Source organism: Anas acuta, chromosome 2 (genome assembly GCF_963932015.1).
Source record: "Anas acuta chromosome 2, bAnaAcu1.1, whole genome shotgun sequence".
NCBI lineage: Eukaryota > Metazoa > Chordata > Aves > Anseriformes > Anatidae > Anas > Anas acuta.
Window position 1 is genome coordinate 136,532,195 of NC_088980.1, and position 16,711 is coordinate 136,548,905.

The window sequence follows — 16,711 nt, forward strand, 5'->3', positions numbered from 1 at the left end:
ATATTAATGGTTACATGAAAGGGTAAAAAGTTTGCATTTGGAGAAATAACCCTTTTGTGTTGTGGCACAAACAAATGAATAACTAATCAGACAGGAAGAAATTCTCCATGCAAGCAATCTATACCATAAATGTGCTTCACTAAGCAGAATACTGTATTAAAGATAAGTATTCATGAAAACAGTAGGATCTAAAAGCCTTTCATAAATGTTTGAGGTGTATTGGAAAGATGTACTTTTGTGTATTTTTGAAGTACTTTTTGAAGTCCTTTTGTGCTTACCACTTTCTAATGCTAGAAAAGTCATCCTTTTGGGGGCTCTGACGTGAAGACAAAATAGGTGATAACCTTGATGAACTCTTCAAAGAGAAATCTGGTGTGGCTAGTTTCAAAAATGTTGGTGTGCTGGTTCTACTTCTCTAAAAGATACAGCAGAAAAATAGGGCAATTCGTTTTTTTTTTTCCATCTTTGCATTTTCTTAAAATGTTCTCATTAACTACTCAAAAGCATTAAAAAGGTGTTCAGGACCGTTGTTCCTTATCGATCACAATATGTAAAGCTGGTAATTGCAAAAATCTTCTCTGAGTATCTTCCAAGATTTTTCAGGACACTTTAATAACTATGATAACTTAGAAATTACATTTTTAACAGGTAGAAGTACGTTACATACACTTTGCATAGAATTACAGAGGATGGCAGGTGAAAAGCATGCTTTGTGAATCTTGAGAATCTCAAGGACACCTTGAGTAACTCTCTGTAAACCAGGGCTGTATGAGAGATACAATTGTTCAGACTAAGAGAGAAAGGGTGCATTCTGCCACACCTTCACTAACTTCTGAACAAAATCATGCTATGACTTTTTGGAGATGTCAGTTGTACTCAGAGTGCTCTCAGAAATCCAGCCTGTTCATATGAATATGAATAGATTCAGAAGTCCAGATTTCTCACAGCAAAAACAGCAGCAAGAAATCAGCTGATTCTGTAAGAGTCACGGGTGCCAGGTCATAGTTTTCTTCATGCACTGAACCCAACAGGGGCTGGAAAACCTGCAGAGTTAGGATCCTGTCTCCATGACCTACAGCTAGTCCTGGGTCATTAGCACACCTCGTGAAGCCAGAACTGGTCTCTGTAAGAAGCAGCTGCTTCTGGCCCATTCCTGCTGTGCTCAATGGGAATCTCATCCTGAACTCAGCTGCTTCTGAACAGGAAATCTCTCCCACTGTTTTTCCTCCATTATCCCTATGAATTAGCTTTTTGAAAACATGCATTATAATTGTAGTCTAAAACCATCCACTTCAAAGTAACAGAGGTGTGTGTGAACAGATCTGTGGCATAGACCATCCAGTTCTTGATACTGGAATCACACTCTAGAGTCACATTCTCCAACTGCCTCCTGTCCAGAGTCTTAACACATCATTGCTGAAGACCTGCTGCTTTCACTGCAATCACCTCTCAAACTGAGGCTTTCAGGGAAGAGGAGAGTCAAAACTGAATTGGCCATCTGCAAGCTACATGCTGTGAAAAAGACAGGTCACTGTCCTGTGGTTCATGGCCCTCTGTAGAAAACAAAAATCATGTGTTGCTAGATTATTGAAGTACTGTGGTGTTAGAAGCTGAGCAAAACTCTGCCCTTTTTACAAACATGAAAGTAGATTCAGGGTAACTGCAGTGAAGTTGTAGAAATTACTCTGGATTAAGATAAGGCTGGCTGAGGGGCAGAATCTATGCTGCTAGAACTTTAGTATTTTAATTCTGAGAATGAAAATAAAATGTGTATTCAAAAGACTTACAAAATAGCCAGGGTATAACTGAGAAGAAAGTTTGGCTCAATTTACAGTGACCTGTTGCATAAAATGCAGTAAAATTATACTTTATTTTGCTATATAACCATCTGGAAGAGACAAGCTTGCTAAATCTCGACTTCCTAACAAGCAAGTATGATATGCTTGTTACACTGAACTCAAGGAGTTTTATTGTTATTTTTGATGGGACAAGGCTTTGGTCTCAATGTCATGATGCTACCTACCTGAGGAAGCATTCTGGGCACGCAAGATTTAGGTGTCAATGGCAGCAATGATACCATTTGTGGGAAAGGATCAATGTCTACCCTCGGTCTCTCCTGGCACGTGTGCCAGAACTTCAGTTGTGCACTGGCAGTATCTATTGCTGTTGAATGAGTGACACAGAACCTGGGACCCCTAAAGAAAAAGAAAATGAAACAAAAACAAAAACAAACAAACAAAAACTAATAAGTAGAATTTTTCCAAAGCATGAAATACTAGGCTATTTGGCTTTTTTATTTATTTTTTTTTTTAAGTTATGTTTATACATTGCACTCTAACAAATTTAAAAACAATCTACACGTAAATTAACTTAGGTTTCAAATACTGCACCATTACACAGTTGCCTTTGTATGAGTCTGTAGTGGGATATGCCACATTCATCCCACAGCAAAGAATAGGAAAGAATTTTAGGTCACAAGACATAGACCACAGCTCTCATGAGGCTTCACAGCAAAGTACACAACTGCAGGTATTTGTTTCTGCCTGCAATTTGTTGATACCCCTTGGGGAAGAGAGAAGACCTTCAAAAATCTAGCTAATGTTTTGGAAACAGGCTAGAATTTGTATCCTTGCTTAAGCTGTCAATATGCAAAGGCATTTTGTATAACAGACATTGAACAGTAAAGTCTCAAGGTCAAATTCCACGTAGATGTATACACAGAGCATCCTCAGAAACTTGAGAAGGGCAGTATGGGGAATAGGTTAGGACAGAATTAACCTTCTACGCCTGCAGGGATTTCTCTACCCTGCAGCCAAAGTTTATTAGAATGGTATCCAAGGTAGCTATACACAAGGTAGCTCAGATGCTCTGGCAGTAAAATAACAAAGGTTCAGTAAGGCAGATCTACCTGTCTTCTCAACAGATTGCAGTGTAGTTTAGTCTCAACTGAAAACTTAAGAGGCAACATCTGCTAGTATTTATGTGACATTACTTCCCATAATTGCAATGGGATAAGTGAGAAGAAATAAACCTAGTAGGCTTATCAAAGAAAAGGGAAATTTGTTAAAAGTAGAATCTTAGTTCATGTTAATTTTTTCATACCAGTAAAGAAGAAGAGGTTTCACTACTTCAGGCTGAATCCGCCTTAAATGCTTTATATTCCACTGATCTCCACGTAGCAGATCAAGTCTGAATAACACTTCAGAAGTGAGGAAATAGTCTCCACTGCTCAGCAGATAGAATTTTTTCATCCTATCAAGTTGCCTTGAGTCAAACAAAAATAGTCACATAAGCATGTATCATATGCTATACAGAACTAAGTACGGTACATTCTGCTGGTTAACCTGCTGTCATGCAATGTATCTAATTGCAAGTGGCAGAAGCCAAAACAATTTTTCCACAAATTAAAGACAGGTTGTGTATAAGAAAAAATGTACAGTGCCTTAGGATAGACAACCTGAATCTAGTAGAGCCTTCCACTAAAGCAGTTTGTCATACAGAATGCCCCACTTGTGATTTTAAGTTCTTTTGTTCTTTTTGCCTCTCTATCGCTTTCTGTTTTCCAAATTTATTTCTAACAAAGCCTTAATGCTACAGTGATTCTGAGCACATGTAAGTTTTGCTTTATGAGCTTCAGCAGACTCATTTCTGACCTACCTGTCAGTATACTCATGATTAATTGTGTCCGTTCTATTCAAACATTATTTATTCTGAAATCCCAAAACCTCCATTGATCTGTGTTACAAATATAAAAAATAATAGGAATAAATGATAAATAATGGAGAATACCTTTGTTGCCTTGTAGTGTCCTTAAGAACCTTTAGTCTCTCAATATCCATCCAGAGACACCAATACCTTTCCCCAAGTGTTCCTTTAATGAATTTCTTGAATCTTTCAAACTCATTTCTGTTGCCGGCATCATACGTTTTGTGGCTAATACACCAGGCAGCCCTACTGTCAGCCCCATCACTTTCAGAACTTGATCTTAAGCTCACTTCTTCAGTATCCTGTTCTCTTACATCTCTTGTGGAGTCTAAGACTGTAAATGGAGAAGAACTTTGGGAAAAGAGTGGCTCTGCTGTACCACAGGCAACTTCATTATCTGCTAACTCGTGTGCAAACACTTCAGGCTGTTTATGGAAATCCACGTCACTCTCAATCTCGGCAGACGGCTGGTGGCTCAGTTCTGAAATTGATTCCTCCATTGCTATGGTTTCTTCTGGTGTCTGAAGAGTTGCATTCTCCTGCCCACTTTCTTCTTTTGATGCACTTTCCAGTTTCTGGTCTACATAAATTAGCTGAGTGTGAGAAGGAGTTTCAGCAATGGCCACAGAAGAATGCTCCTCAGCCTCTCTGGATTTCTCCCTAATATCATCAGCTTTTGCTGATGCAGTCCTTGAAGGGGAAAGGAAACTCCGTTGGTGATATTCCTTAGACAGGGAACCTGCTTCTGCATTAAATCAGAAAAGATCATTGAACACGCTTTTGGTTCAGGACTGCTCTCTTGCACATCAACATTTCCAATGCAATTTATTCATACTGTGCTGCAGCAGCAGAACAATGAGACCGTGTTGCACTGCAGCGCAGGTATCAGTGGAGGTGCTTCTGCTCTTGCTATCTGGCAAGAAACTCAGCCCCATGACTCAGAAACTCATTCCCTATTGCATTCCAGCAGAACAGCAGAGTTCAGGAATAACTCCCTCTGGAGTAAACTGTCCTGTTTACTCAGCTGAATATCACAGATCCTCAACATTTGTTAAACCACCTTCTTGTGCAGCAGGGCCTGGTTTCTTCCCTGAGCATTTGCTCATGGTTTGATCAAAATCACAATTCATAGCAGGGTTGTTTTCTCTTTAGGCATAAGGAAGCTAGTAAGTGATAACTCTTTGTATACTTACGTTGATTATTGCAAAGTGTCTAAAACATCGAATGGACCTTTGTTCAGCTGTCTAAAGTCCTGGCATACACAGGAGAACAACAAAGCCCTTGATTATGTCAAGGACTCTGGAAACATTTAACAACTCTGCAGTTCAGTCTGCCACCCAGAAATCACAGAATCACAGAATTGTCTAGGTTGAAAGAGACCTCAAGATCATCGAATCCAACCTCTGACCTAACACTAACAAGTCCTCCACTAAACCATATCGTTAAATGGCTCCTTTCTGTTTAGAGATGTTTTAAAACTAATAAGTCCATACCAGTGACCAGACATGTTTGTTTGGTTGTTGGTTGGTTGTGTTTTGTTTTTTTTGTGTGTGTTTTTTGTTTTGTTTTGTTTTTGTTTTGTGTTTTGTTGTTGTTGTTGCTGTTTTGTTGTTTTTGTTTTTGTTTTTTTGTCTACACTACCCCACTCCTCTTTGTGCCCATGCTATGAGGCATGCCCTGCCATCCTGGTCTGCTGAGAAAGAAACTTGATGCTTTATCTTACTCAAGAACCTTTTCTACTTCTAACAGATTTTCAACAAAACACGTACTTCTGGAACATGTTAGTGGAGATGATTTGAATATACATAATGTTTACCTAGGTTAATGCTGTTACCATTGCACAGGTCAGCCCTGTAAAATTGAGCAGAATAACTGCAGATATTTTGACCATCAACAGAATCTAAGTGAAAGGAAAAAAAAAAAAAAAGTAATATTTCAACTGTGGCTTTAGAATATCTTCATATCAATCCAGTAGTTAAAGTACTAGATAAGCTTAATCTTCTGTATTTTCCTAAATATAAGACTTAGGCATTTGCATTCTATTGTGTCAGTAAGGTAAACACCTGGGTACATTCAATCACATTGTCAAAGAGATGGATGCTATGAACTCTGAGCACATGCACTACATCAGATTGTGACAGAAAAGGGCTAAAGCCCTCTGAGCCATTAACTTCACATGTGCAGTGTTCTCAGCCTATGTAACTCTCCAGTAGGCTAGTCAATAAATGGCAATGGCAGTTAGACATTCCTTGTGTCAACCTACAAAGAAGCCAAGTGCAGACCACTGTCACAGACAGAACCTTGGATTAGCACTGTGGCATAGAAATTCTCTGCTCTGCACTTACACACTTCTATGTGTAAGTACCTATGACACAGTATGTTAACATTAATACAAAAGACAGTGTTATTTAAAATATCTTTTCTTATTACTAAACTATTTCTAATACTGTCTTTGACAAAGTAGAACTTCTCAACACAGTTCTATGAACCTGAAACAGGAAGAATGATTTCACAGGACTAGAAGGATCAGGGAGAGAGACACACAGCTTTTGAGTAATCAAAAGCCAAGTGGTAAATTTTTTTGCCCAAGACATCTGTTCATCACCCTGATCCAACTGAAGCAGAGAGCAAAGAATTCAAACTGTATTGTCAAAGCAAATACCTTCAACTATTGCACTCTTTTTAATTGTAGGTTGGTTCTGAGAAGGAAAGGGCTGATGCCCTTTATTGCTTTTAGTTCTTGATCCCTACAATAGATGAATATTGTGCCTAAAAATAGTTTTCTGACTGGAAAATAAATGCTAGTTTTCCCGTGAAAGAAGAATAAAAAGCAGTAAGTATATGTAAAATCAATGTCTATTTTATAAAACACTGCTTTCAGTGAGAAGATAAAAGATATCCAATGAGGCAAAATGCTCAGAGGACAGAGAGTTTTTCTATAGTTCTATGCCCAGTCTGCTGCACTACAGAGCCATGCTACATAATGGCACTCTGCAAGAATGCCATGTCACAAGGTGCACTTGTGACCTTTCTGCTCAAAGCACTGCAAAAATTACTGGTAGAGTCATGAGCTGCAAACAAGTGCAACTTGAATAACTTCATCAATAATCCATGAATCAGCAATATGTTTCCTGAGATAATCCACATGGGTTTAGGAAAGAAGACAGATTTCTGGAATTACCATGTCTTCCAATTTTCCATTCAGCCTTTCAACTCCAAGGTCCCAGCAGTACAAGTCTCAAGACATGGCTGTTTTTTCTCTGAGAATGGGGAGAGAGAGAACTCCTAGCAACTCTGTTCATCTTGCTAGTGCCTACAGAACAGAAGCAAAGCTATGCAATCATGTATGTTAACATGTGTGTCTGTGTGTTTTCTCCCAGTACCTTTGAACCTGCTGAATAATTTCAGTTAAGTTTGACAGACAGACAAGAATGTCACAAACAATTACATTCTCTAAGATTCATAAAAACTGGCAGCCAGAAGACCTGTAAGTGTCAAACATAAATACCCTGGGATGGCTGCAGTGCAAATCATATATTATCAAATACCCAAAGGATCTAGACAATAAAGTCTTTCAAATCATCTCAAATGAAAACCAACCAACCAACTAAACAAGCAAACAAAAAAAAAACCTCAGTTGAAACTTAAAGACATATGTGAGACACAAATATGTAAGGAAAGAGGCTTCTACTATCACAAAATTACTTGACTATTAGGTCAAATTTACATTTAATGTTGTGACTAGGGAAAGAAACAAACCCATTTTTTCCCCCATCTGAAGCCTGAGATACCATGTGATACTTTTAGAAAGTAGTAAGTGGAGTTAGTAGCAAATCCTTAGAATGCCTTCTATTTTGACTAAGTCAGACAGTTATATATACAATATCTGGGCCTCTGTTACTTACCTAGGCCAGTTTTGTCACTTAATGAATCATCTCTTTCATGCATCTCAGGCAAATGCTGAATATCGTGAATTTGACTAGAAGCTACAGGACGCGTAAATGAATCTGTAGTTTTTGTGCAATCACTTTCCTGTGCTAACGTAAACCAATCCTTTGTCTGAGAAACTGTAGCCTATGAAAAGATATGTCATAGAATAATTCAGCGTTATTTATTGCAGTGTTTCTGACAGAGGGCTTACTGTCTGTAGTCATTTTGTGCAGTCTGTTTGTATACATTTCTACACCAATACTTCCCAGAGAAAATAGATGTATGACAGTAGCTGCACATACTCATAATACAGCAGCAGTTCTGTTTAGGTTGTGTTATGACCCACCAAGCTTCTTCTTTAGCACAAAGAGCTTTAAAAAGATGGAATATTCAGAGACTCAGTTATTCAATTAAGTTGGAACCTCAATTACAATAATTTAACCCAATGCATTCAATCTAGCTCAATGTTACACCCACTAAACGTTCATTTTACCTGGCCAAGTGATACATAGAACTTCTTCATAGTGAATGAAGTCTCATCCTCTTCAGGAGAGGGAGGACTAGGAACTTCCTTCCTTATCCAGGGATAATAGTTACTGTCTATAATGAAATTAATGCCAGTCTGGCTCCATTCTACTTGTGATATCAATTTAGCTAGCCTGGAATTAAATGTTCAGACAAGAAAATGGTTAATCTTAGCTTTTAGTCAGAGAAACAATTGATTTTTCCCTAGAATAGGCAATAAAAAACATGATCACTCTGAAAATAAATTGCCACAGGGAACTTCATGTTCTACTTTATTATTTCACCGCTCGCCTGCTGTCACATATGTAAACACCAGTACTGCCATTCCGTAGTCCACCAGCTTTACAGATGGTGGCCTGCTTTACATTATAAATCTTTACCAGCAAAATTGATTTCTGTCAGGATGATCCTGCATATATCCATACAGCTCCAAACCCTGCCAAGAAACACTTGAACATATTGTTTGCTAAAATGGAACTATTTCCCCAGATTGCAGAAGCCCTGTATCAATACCAGACATTACATTTCCTGTCCCTGACACAAGCAATCTGTGAGCAGCAATGCCACAGCAGTGTTCATACTAATTGAGCTTTCAGATGATAACAAGACAGCAGGTGCTACCATGTTCAGTTGGCTGCTCTGTGTAGACATAACACACTCCAGTGCTACCTTGTGATATTGTGAACCTTGCAATGTCCAGAAAAAGGCAGTATTAGAACCACATGACCAGGAGGATCTTGAGGATGCTTTGGCCTCAAGAACTGTGGCAGAGCTTACTCGGTTAAGTCAGATAGTAGTATAAAACCAAGGTGCATGTGAAGGGAAGAAGCCTATGCCTTAGCATATGACCATGAACTGAATGCCCATTTTTGTTTGTCCCCACTACTTGGAGGCAAAAGGATTTCATTCTAGGATTGGGGTACCTTGTGGTGGTTTCACACTGAAGGGCAAATAAGTTCCACAATGCTGCTTTCTCATTCCCCTTCCTCAAAAGAGCAGGAGGAGAAAATATGATGAAGAAAGGTGCGTGGGTTGGGATAATGACAGGGAGATCACTCACCACCTACCACCATAGGCAAAACAGATTCAGCATATGGAGATTAATATAATTTATTACATATTGATAACAGAATAGAGTGGTGAGAACTAAAAGCAAACCAAAATCACCTTCTCCCCCAACTACCTTCTTCTCCCTCTTTCCCCAAGAGGCGCAGGGGAATGGGTAATGTGGGTTGTGTTCAGTCCCTAACACTTCGTCTCCACCACCCCTTGGTTCCTCTCATGGTTCCTCTCTGCCCCTGCTCCCCTTGAGGTCCCTCCCACGGGATGCCGTCCTTCCCGAACCGAGCCTGCAGGGGCTGCCCACAGGCAGCAGTTCTTCAGGAACTGCTCCCCCATGGCTCTGTCCCACGGGGTCCATCCCCCAGGAGCAAACTGCTCCAGCACGGGTCCCCCACGGGCAGCAGCTCCCCCCAGACCCCTCCTCCTGCGTGGGCTCCTCTCCACCGGCTGCAGCTCCGGTCCGGGGCCTGCTCCTGCGGGGGCTCTCCATGGGCCGCAGCCTCCTCCAGGCCACATCCACCTGCTCCACCGGGGGCTCCTCCACCCATGATGGGGCTGCAGCGTGGAGATCTGCTCCATGTGGGACCCATGGGCTGTAGAGGAACTTCTGTGCTGGCAACTGGAGTACCTGCTGCCCTCCTTCTTCACTGACCTTGGTGTCTAAAGGGTTGACTCACTCCTCTCTCCCAGCTGCTGTGGCACAGTGTTTTTTTTTTCCTTTCTTAAATCTGCTCTCACAGCGGTGCAAGCAGCAGGACCCACTGGCTCAGCTCTAGACAGCAGTGGGTCCTTCATGGAGCTGGCTGGAGCTGGCTCTGATCTGACATGGGGTGTCCTCCGGGCTCCTCTCACATAGGCCACCCCTGCAGCCCCCTCACTACCAAAACCTTGCCACATAAACCTAATACACACTTTCATCTTATCTTCATCTTTAAACACAAGCTTCCAATTTAACACCTCAGCTTATCTTGCTCCTGATTCAGGAATGTAATTTAAAGCACTGATATCTACAGAAATTAGGCACATGTATCTACAGACTGGGGGACTAGAGGATGGAGAGGTCTAGCGATGTAAACACATGAGGAGCGGCTGAGGGCCCTTGGTGTGCTCAACCCCGAGCAGAGCAGGCTGAGGAGAGGCCTCATGGCGGCCTGCAGCTCCCTCACAAGGGGAGCGGAGGGGCAGGCGTTCAGCTCTGCTCTCTGGGGACAGCGACAGGACCCGAGGGAACGGCATGGAGCTGGGACAGGGGAGGGTCAGGCAGGGGGTTAGGGAAAGGTTCTGCACCCAGAGGGTGGTCGGGCACTGGAACAAACTCCCCAGGGCAGTCTTCACGGCACTGAGCCTGCTGGAGTTCCAGAACATTTAGACAATGCTGTGAGACATGTGGTTTGATTTTTGGGTAGTCCTGTGTGGAGCCAGGAGATGGACTCAATGATCTGTGTGGGTTCCTTCCAACTCAGGATATTCTATGATTCTAAGATAGTTTTATATAATTCTCTTATGTAACTCTGCTTCATAAGTAGGTAGGTAGGTAGGTGGGTAGGTGGGTAGGTGGGTAGATAGATAGATAGATAGATAAAAACACCTTTGGTATAGCAGAAGATCAAAATTCTAGTGTTTCACAATGCCCAGATACCTGTATCATAAAGCAGGCTTCTACTAAAGGTAAAATGGAACACTCTTTGATGGTTTTCTTATTCTTTGCGGTTTCCCTCATGAAACATTCCAAGTGCAGTCTTCAGGATATTGAAAGTTAAAAATAATTTTGAATCTTTTCATGTAGAAGTCAGCACCCCAGTAACTATTCTGTCACAACAATTAACAAACGTGTTTTGTGAACCATACTGCCAGGCTGCTTCTCCTTTTTAGGAACCCTACGCATTATCAATTATCAACACAATACAGTTATCAACAGCTTTAAGGGCTGTAGAGACAGGTCCTTCCAAAACACAGACCAAACATCTTGAATATTAGAAAAGAGGCTGAAAGGACATCTGGAAAAATACAGCAAGTGTATAACTGGAAATCATCCAAACTTCGCCATGGCATCCCACAGAGAACCTTGCAAAAGGAAATCTGAAGTGGGCCCAAAGATACAAAACAGATAATTAAGATAAAAAGGACTGTCTGTCTTTTTTGAATAGATTTTATGGATTCATCTCTTTTACCCATATGGCTTATATATTGATTAGAGAGAAATGTATTGCTACCATGATATCTCTGTGAAAGAGAGATCCAAGAATCTGCAAATACTCCTCCTACTCTCTCTGTAGTGTTGTAATATAGTATGTAATTGTGGTCAAGGATAATTACAGAAAAACGACTGAAAAAGGTCACTGATTTTAACTTATCCAGGTTGCTAAAAAGCTAAAACACGAGAGGTGAGAGAAAATATATTGAGTACAGTCAAGATTAGTAAAAAATAAAAGATAAATGTAGATATAAAACTAAGAGCATAAAAGACTGCAATACCTGTATTCAAAGTAGCAATCACTTTCTAGAAAAGCTGGAAGTCTTTCTTTCTTAATCCACTGCACTGCTTGTTCTCGATCAAGGCGCTATTAAAAAAGAAATGCCAAAGATTTGCAGTATTCTTGACTTTATTATTTTGCTTGCCATATAATGGATTCTCTCCATCCCCCTTCTAAAGAAGCATTGTCTTAAAAAACTTGTATAAAATGAACATCACCTTTGTTACCCATATTAGTCTTAATTGTACCAGGAAAATTGAATTTCTTTACTCTGCTATTAACAGGTAATAAGATCTAAATATGATTTTGCCTATGAGAGTACAACTTTTTTTAACAAATCATGGCTGTTTTTTCTTCAAAAATAATGTCTACCTAGACTTCAGCAAGGCCTTTGACATGGTCTCCCCCAGTATTCTCTTGGAGAAGCTGGCAGCCCATGGCTTGGACAGGTACACACTTTGCTGGGTTAAAAACTGGGTGGACAGCCAGGCCCAAAGAGTAGTAGTGAATGGAGTGAAATCCAGCTGGTGACTGTTTACGAGTGGTGTTCCCCGGGGGTCAGTGTTGGGGGCCATCCTCTTTAATAGCTTTATTGATGATTTGGATGAGGGAATTGAGTGCACCCTCAGTAAGTCTGCAGAAAACACCAAGTTGGGGGGAAGCGTCAATCTGCCAGAGGGTAGGAAGGCCCTGCAGAGGGACCTGGAAAGGGTGGGTTGATGGGCCAGTGGGATGAGGTTCAACATGGCTCAGTACTGGGTCCTGCACTTTGGCCCCAACAACCCCATGCAGTGCTACAGGGCTGAGGGAGAGTGGCTCAAAAGCTGTGCAGAGGAAAAGGATCTGGGGGTGCTGATTGATGCTCTCCTGAACACGAGCCAGCAGTGTGCCCAGGGGGCAAAGAAGGCCAGCGGCACCCTGGCTTGTATCAGGGATAGTGTAGCCAGCAGGACCAGGGGGAGGTGATCATCCCCTTGTACTCTGCTCTGGTGAGGCTGCACCTCAAGTACTTTGTTCAGTTCTGGGTTCCTCAGTATGAGAAGGACATTGAGGCCCTGGAATGTATGCATGAGTCATGCTTTTACCGCACAATTCCAATACAAATTAAATGCTCATAAATTTTCTGCAGTAGGAAACTGATAATTTTTCTTATTCATCTTTTATAATCAGACATTATTACATTTTATCCCCAATAATTTGAGGAATAGGGAAGCTTTAGCATAAATTATGATTCCCAGATGGTGGAACTCTGGATATTAAAAATAATAATAATAATCAAAGATCAGTTATCACCTTTCCCACTTTTATGTTGCATAACTGCATTGCACACAGTAACACTTTAAATGGAAATCTAAGTGTGAATAGAATCAGACCTGTAATATATTTCCGCTCAGGTGGTCATTTAAATCTCAGTGCCTAGTCAAAGCAGAAAGCTAGGTGCCGCCAAAGAGTGATTTGGAGGGTGAAAAGGAGGTGTTAAGCGGTGAGCTACACAGAAACAGCTAACTGAAAAACTTGCCTGAGGGTCTTATAAAGAGAGCAAGTTCTCTGAGTGTGGGCCACCGTGAACCATAACTATTCAAATGACACAACACACCTTTTTTACTTTTCTTTAAAAAAAAAGAAAGCGTGTTTTTTACACTCTTAGGGGATGACTGGTTTTATTTGTCTGAGATGCACTTTTCCTTTTAGTGAAGGTGAAATTGATGATTAGTAAAAACGCAATAACTCCTCTTGTCCAGAGAAACAGGTGAATTTGGGTCAAGGATGGAAGTATCAATGTTTTTGCTACTTGCTATATCAAATAACCAGTTCATGTAAATTACATTTTAAATTTTCTTTCCATGAGCTAATATTTCATTAGGGACCAGGTTTATTTCTCCTTCATACATATCTGTAGGGGATTAAAAAAAAATCTAAATTACTCAGAAAGTGGGTGGTTTCATTTAGAGAGAAGAAAATATTTCAAAATATGGAAAGCTTATGTTGGCAGTGGCTCACACAATGTAATTTGTGGAGATGGAGACTAATTACTCCCAACCATACAGTATATACCTCCTTTTGGTAACTAACAAGCCTTTTGGAAATACAGAAGATTGTCTCTTTATTTTGGCCAGTCAGTCTGCATTTAATATTTATGTATTTACTGACTCACAGCCCAGTTTTTTATCTGAATGATTCATAACATGTTCACGTCTGTACATGGTTGGTACACAAAATTATATATACTATCAGAAGGAAAGAATCTCTACTCTTTCTCCTTCCCCAAAGACAGATGCAACATTCAATCTGGTGGGTTTTGTTACCTTGGTTAGCTTCCTTACCCAGTCAGCCTTAGGCCATGTTGGGACCCAATCCAGTAAAGCTTTTAGCACGTGTTTAAGTTTAAGCATGTGTTTAACTTCACTTGATTAAAGTTAAACACATACTTAAGTGCTTTGCTGAACTGGGGTTTCTCTGAAGTAAGGTATGTGGGATGCTAGCCAGTTTCTTTCCATAGTGGTGACTGGGTCTACCCAACTCCGCAGGTTTTTTTCTCAATATATTTCACACCGAGTTGATTTTGACTATTGATAAGAAGTTACCACCAAATCAATAACTAGCAAGCGTGCATGCACACATGCAGAAGGATCTTTCGCTTATCCATAAATTTGTGGCAGTGTGAGAGAATTAAAATAGAGAGAAAAACGCTGCCAGTACATTTCTCAGACTATACATTTGAAGTCAGGCTGTAGCCTGAAAGGTCACAACTCATTTTCACCAATAATGTGCAAGTGAGTGATGGCTGCTCAACTATCAATCAATGAGAGAAGCAAAAATAGAAGCAGTCAAAGCAACAGGGGCGGCATTGCTCTATGCTTGAAAGATCAAATTCTATTTGATTTGAACTGAACTACTTGATGCAGTGGGTCTGGGATGACTTCTGGTTCTGCCACTGTGTGGTACAATGAATGAAGTTGACATCTTTCACCTTACATAGTTGCAGTCCTGATTTTTGGCAGACTATTTTGCAGGCCACTTAGTTCCAGCTCAACCTTAAAATGCCAAGTTGAAGTGGATGAGGGTCTAAATTCTCTGGCTCAGGTTGGGATAATTTTCTTCCTAGTAGCACATATGGTGCTGTGTTTTGAACCTGCGACCAAAACAGTGTTGATAACATACTGTTTTAGCTATTGCTGAACAGGACTTACTGAGCCCCAAGGCCTCCTCTTTTCACAGCCTACCAGCAAGGAGGCTGGGGGTGAACCAGAAGATCAGAGGGGACACAGCCAGGACAGCTGACCCCAGCGGACCAAAGGGATATTCCACAACATATGCTGCCCTGCTCAGCAATAAAAGCTGAGGGGAGTGATGTTCAGAGTGATGGCATTTGTCTTCCCAAGTAACCATTACACGTGGTGAGCCTGGCTTTCCTAGAAATAGCTGAACATCTGCCTACCAATGGAAAGTAGTGAATGAATTCCTCATTTTGCTTTCCTTGCACTTGCAGGTTATTTATTTATTTATTTATTTTTATGTATTAAGATGCCTTCATCTTGATCCATGAGTTTTCTCTTACCTTTCAAATTCTCTCCCCAGTTCTACTGGGGGAAAGTGAGCAAGTGGCTGTGTAGGGCTTAGATACCCACTGAGTCATGTTGTTCCTGAAAAAGCCATAATGCTTCCCATCTTTGGAAAACTCCATGGAGAAGGAAAAATATCCTTAAATAATATAGGAGACCTGTTGCTCCAATCCATGAGAGATGTAAGTAATAGTGAAGACAAGGTGATGGCTTTGAATTTGTCAAAAAAGTCATCCACTGTCACAATAATGTGAGGTTATCCAAGAGAACAATGTTAGCCACTCTTGCACAGGCACAAAACATTTCCCCAGTTGAATCCTGACCCCGAATAAGAAATCGAGAATTGTTCTTCTGCTTTTGAGCTTTTGTCCCAAGCAAAATATTCATGAAAATAATCATTTAACATGGTGGGCATGTCTGTGAGCTTTGTCCCGTTTTAGCATTTTCCCAGTTTATATTGCAGATAGTTGCAATCTCACATTGCTATCACTTTGTTAAACATCGTTGCCTTTTGACCTCTCCCAACATTGTGTTTTCTTTTCTGAAAATCATTAAACTTATACTGAGCAAAGCAGCAGTCTGTTTTAACTCCCTGATTTTCTCTCAGCTTTCCAGCTATGACATAATTTAGAGCAGCCGCCTCTAAAAATGTAGCAAGACCTTAAACTGGCTTTGAATGAAATGAACTGAAGTCACATCAGTCACACCAATGCAAAATAAGCAAGAAAGGAATAAACCAAGTATCCCAGTGAAATATTTTTTTTGTCCTCTAAAGATATTGCTTAAAGGTAAACTCCCACAACTAATGTCTTATATTCTCACAGATGCAAATGGTACTTCGGTACTTGATTTTAACATGCCTAATCTGGTGCTGAATAAAGTCCTGAAAGTGAACACGTAACAATACCAAAATTGATGATGTCTGAACAAATCTGAAACTTTTTTTTCTCTAAAATCCAACCTATTTTTCCATTAATTTACTATTCTTGTTGCCAAAGGTTATTTTTTCTGGCCATTTCAATTGATGCTAACCATGTAAACCCTTTGGGAATTGATGGGGGAGAGACTTATGTGTTGCCAGACCACAGATGAGCTCATAGCCACATAAGGAAATTAATTAATAAGGAAAGACTGAGATGCATTAGTTTCAGTCAATTTGCACATTCCAGGGATCACTAGTAAAGTAACTGTTGTCATAATATTTTTTCTTTTAATATTAAAAAGTATTCAGACCACACAACTGAATCCTGCCCTACAGAATCTTCAAAATTCTGTGCTACAGGATGTACATGTGTAATTCCATTCAGTTGTCTGGTAGACACATGTGCATTGCAGGGCATAATTTGGCCCATCATTATGTTTTCCTAACATAAATTAACATTTTTCCCAAGCTACCAAGCCAAACACAACAATAACTACTGCCAGTATCTCTACAGTAAGATCTAAATATAA

The 16,711-nt window shown here is 40.3% G+C and overlaps 1 protein-coding gene across 1 annotated transcript in view; it reads right to left on the minus strand.

The window, feature by feature from the left end:
• RGS22 (regulator of G protein signaling 22) overlaps positions 1-16,711 on the minus strand; it is a 66,576-nt gene that overhangs the window by 38,481 nt on the left and 11,384 nt on the right. The window contains exons 5-11 of the mRNA XM_068672358.1: positions 11,698-11,783; positions 8,129-8,294; positions 7,611-7,779; positions 3,790-4,450; positions 3,103-3,264; positions 2,024-2,195; positions 279-415 (exon numbers count right to left, since the gene is read on the minus strand). Coding sequence (XP_068528459.1) covers positions 279-415; positions 2,024-2,195; positions 3,103-3,264; positions 3,790-4,450; positions 7,611-7,779; positions 8,129-8,294; positions 11,698-11,783 — 1,553 coding nt within the window. The remainder of the gene's footprint in view (positions 1-278; positions 416-2,023; positions 2,196-3,102; positions 3,265-3,789; positions 4,451-7,610; positions 7,780-8,128; positions 8,295-11,697; positions 11,784-16,711) is intronic.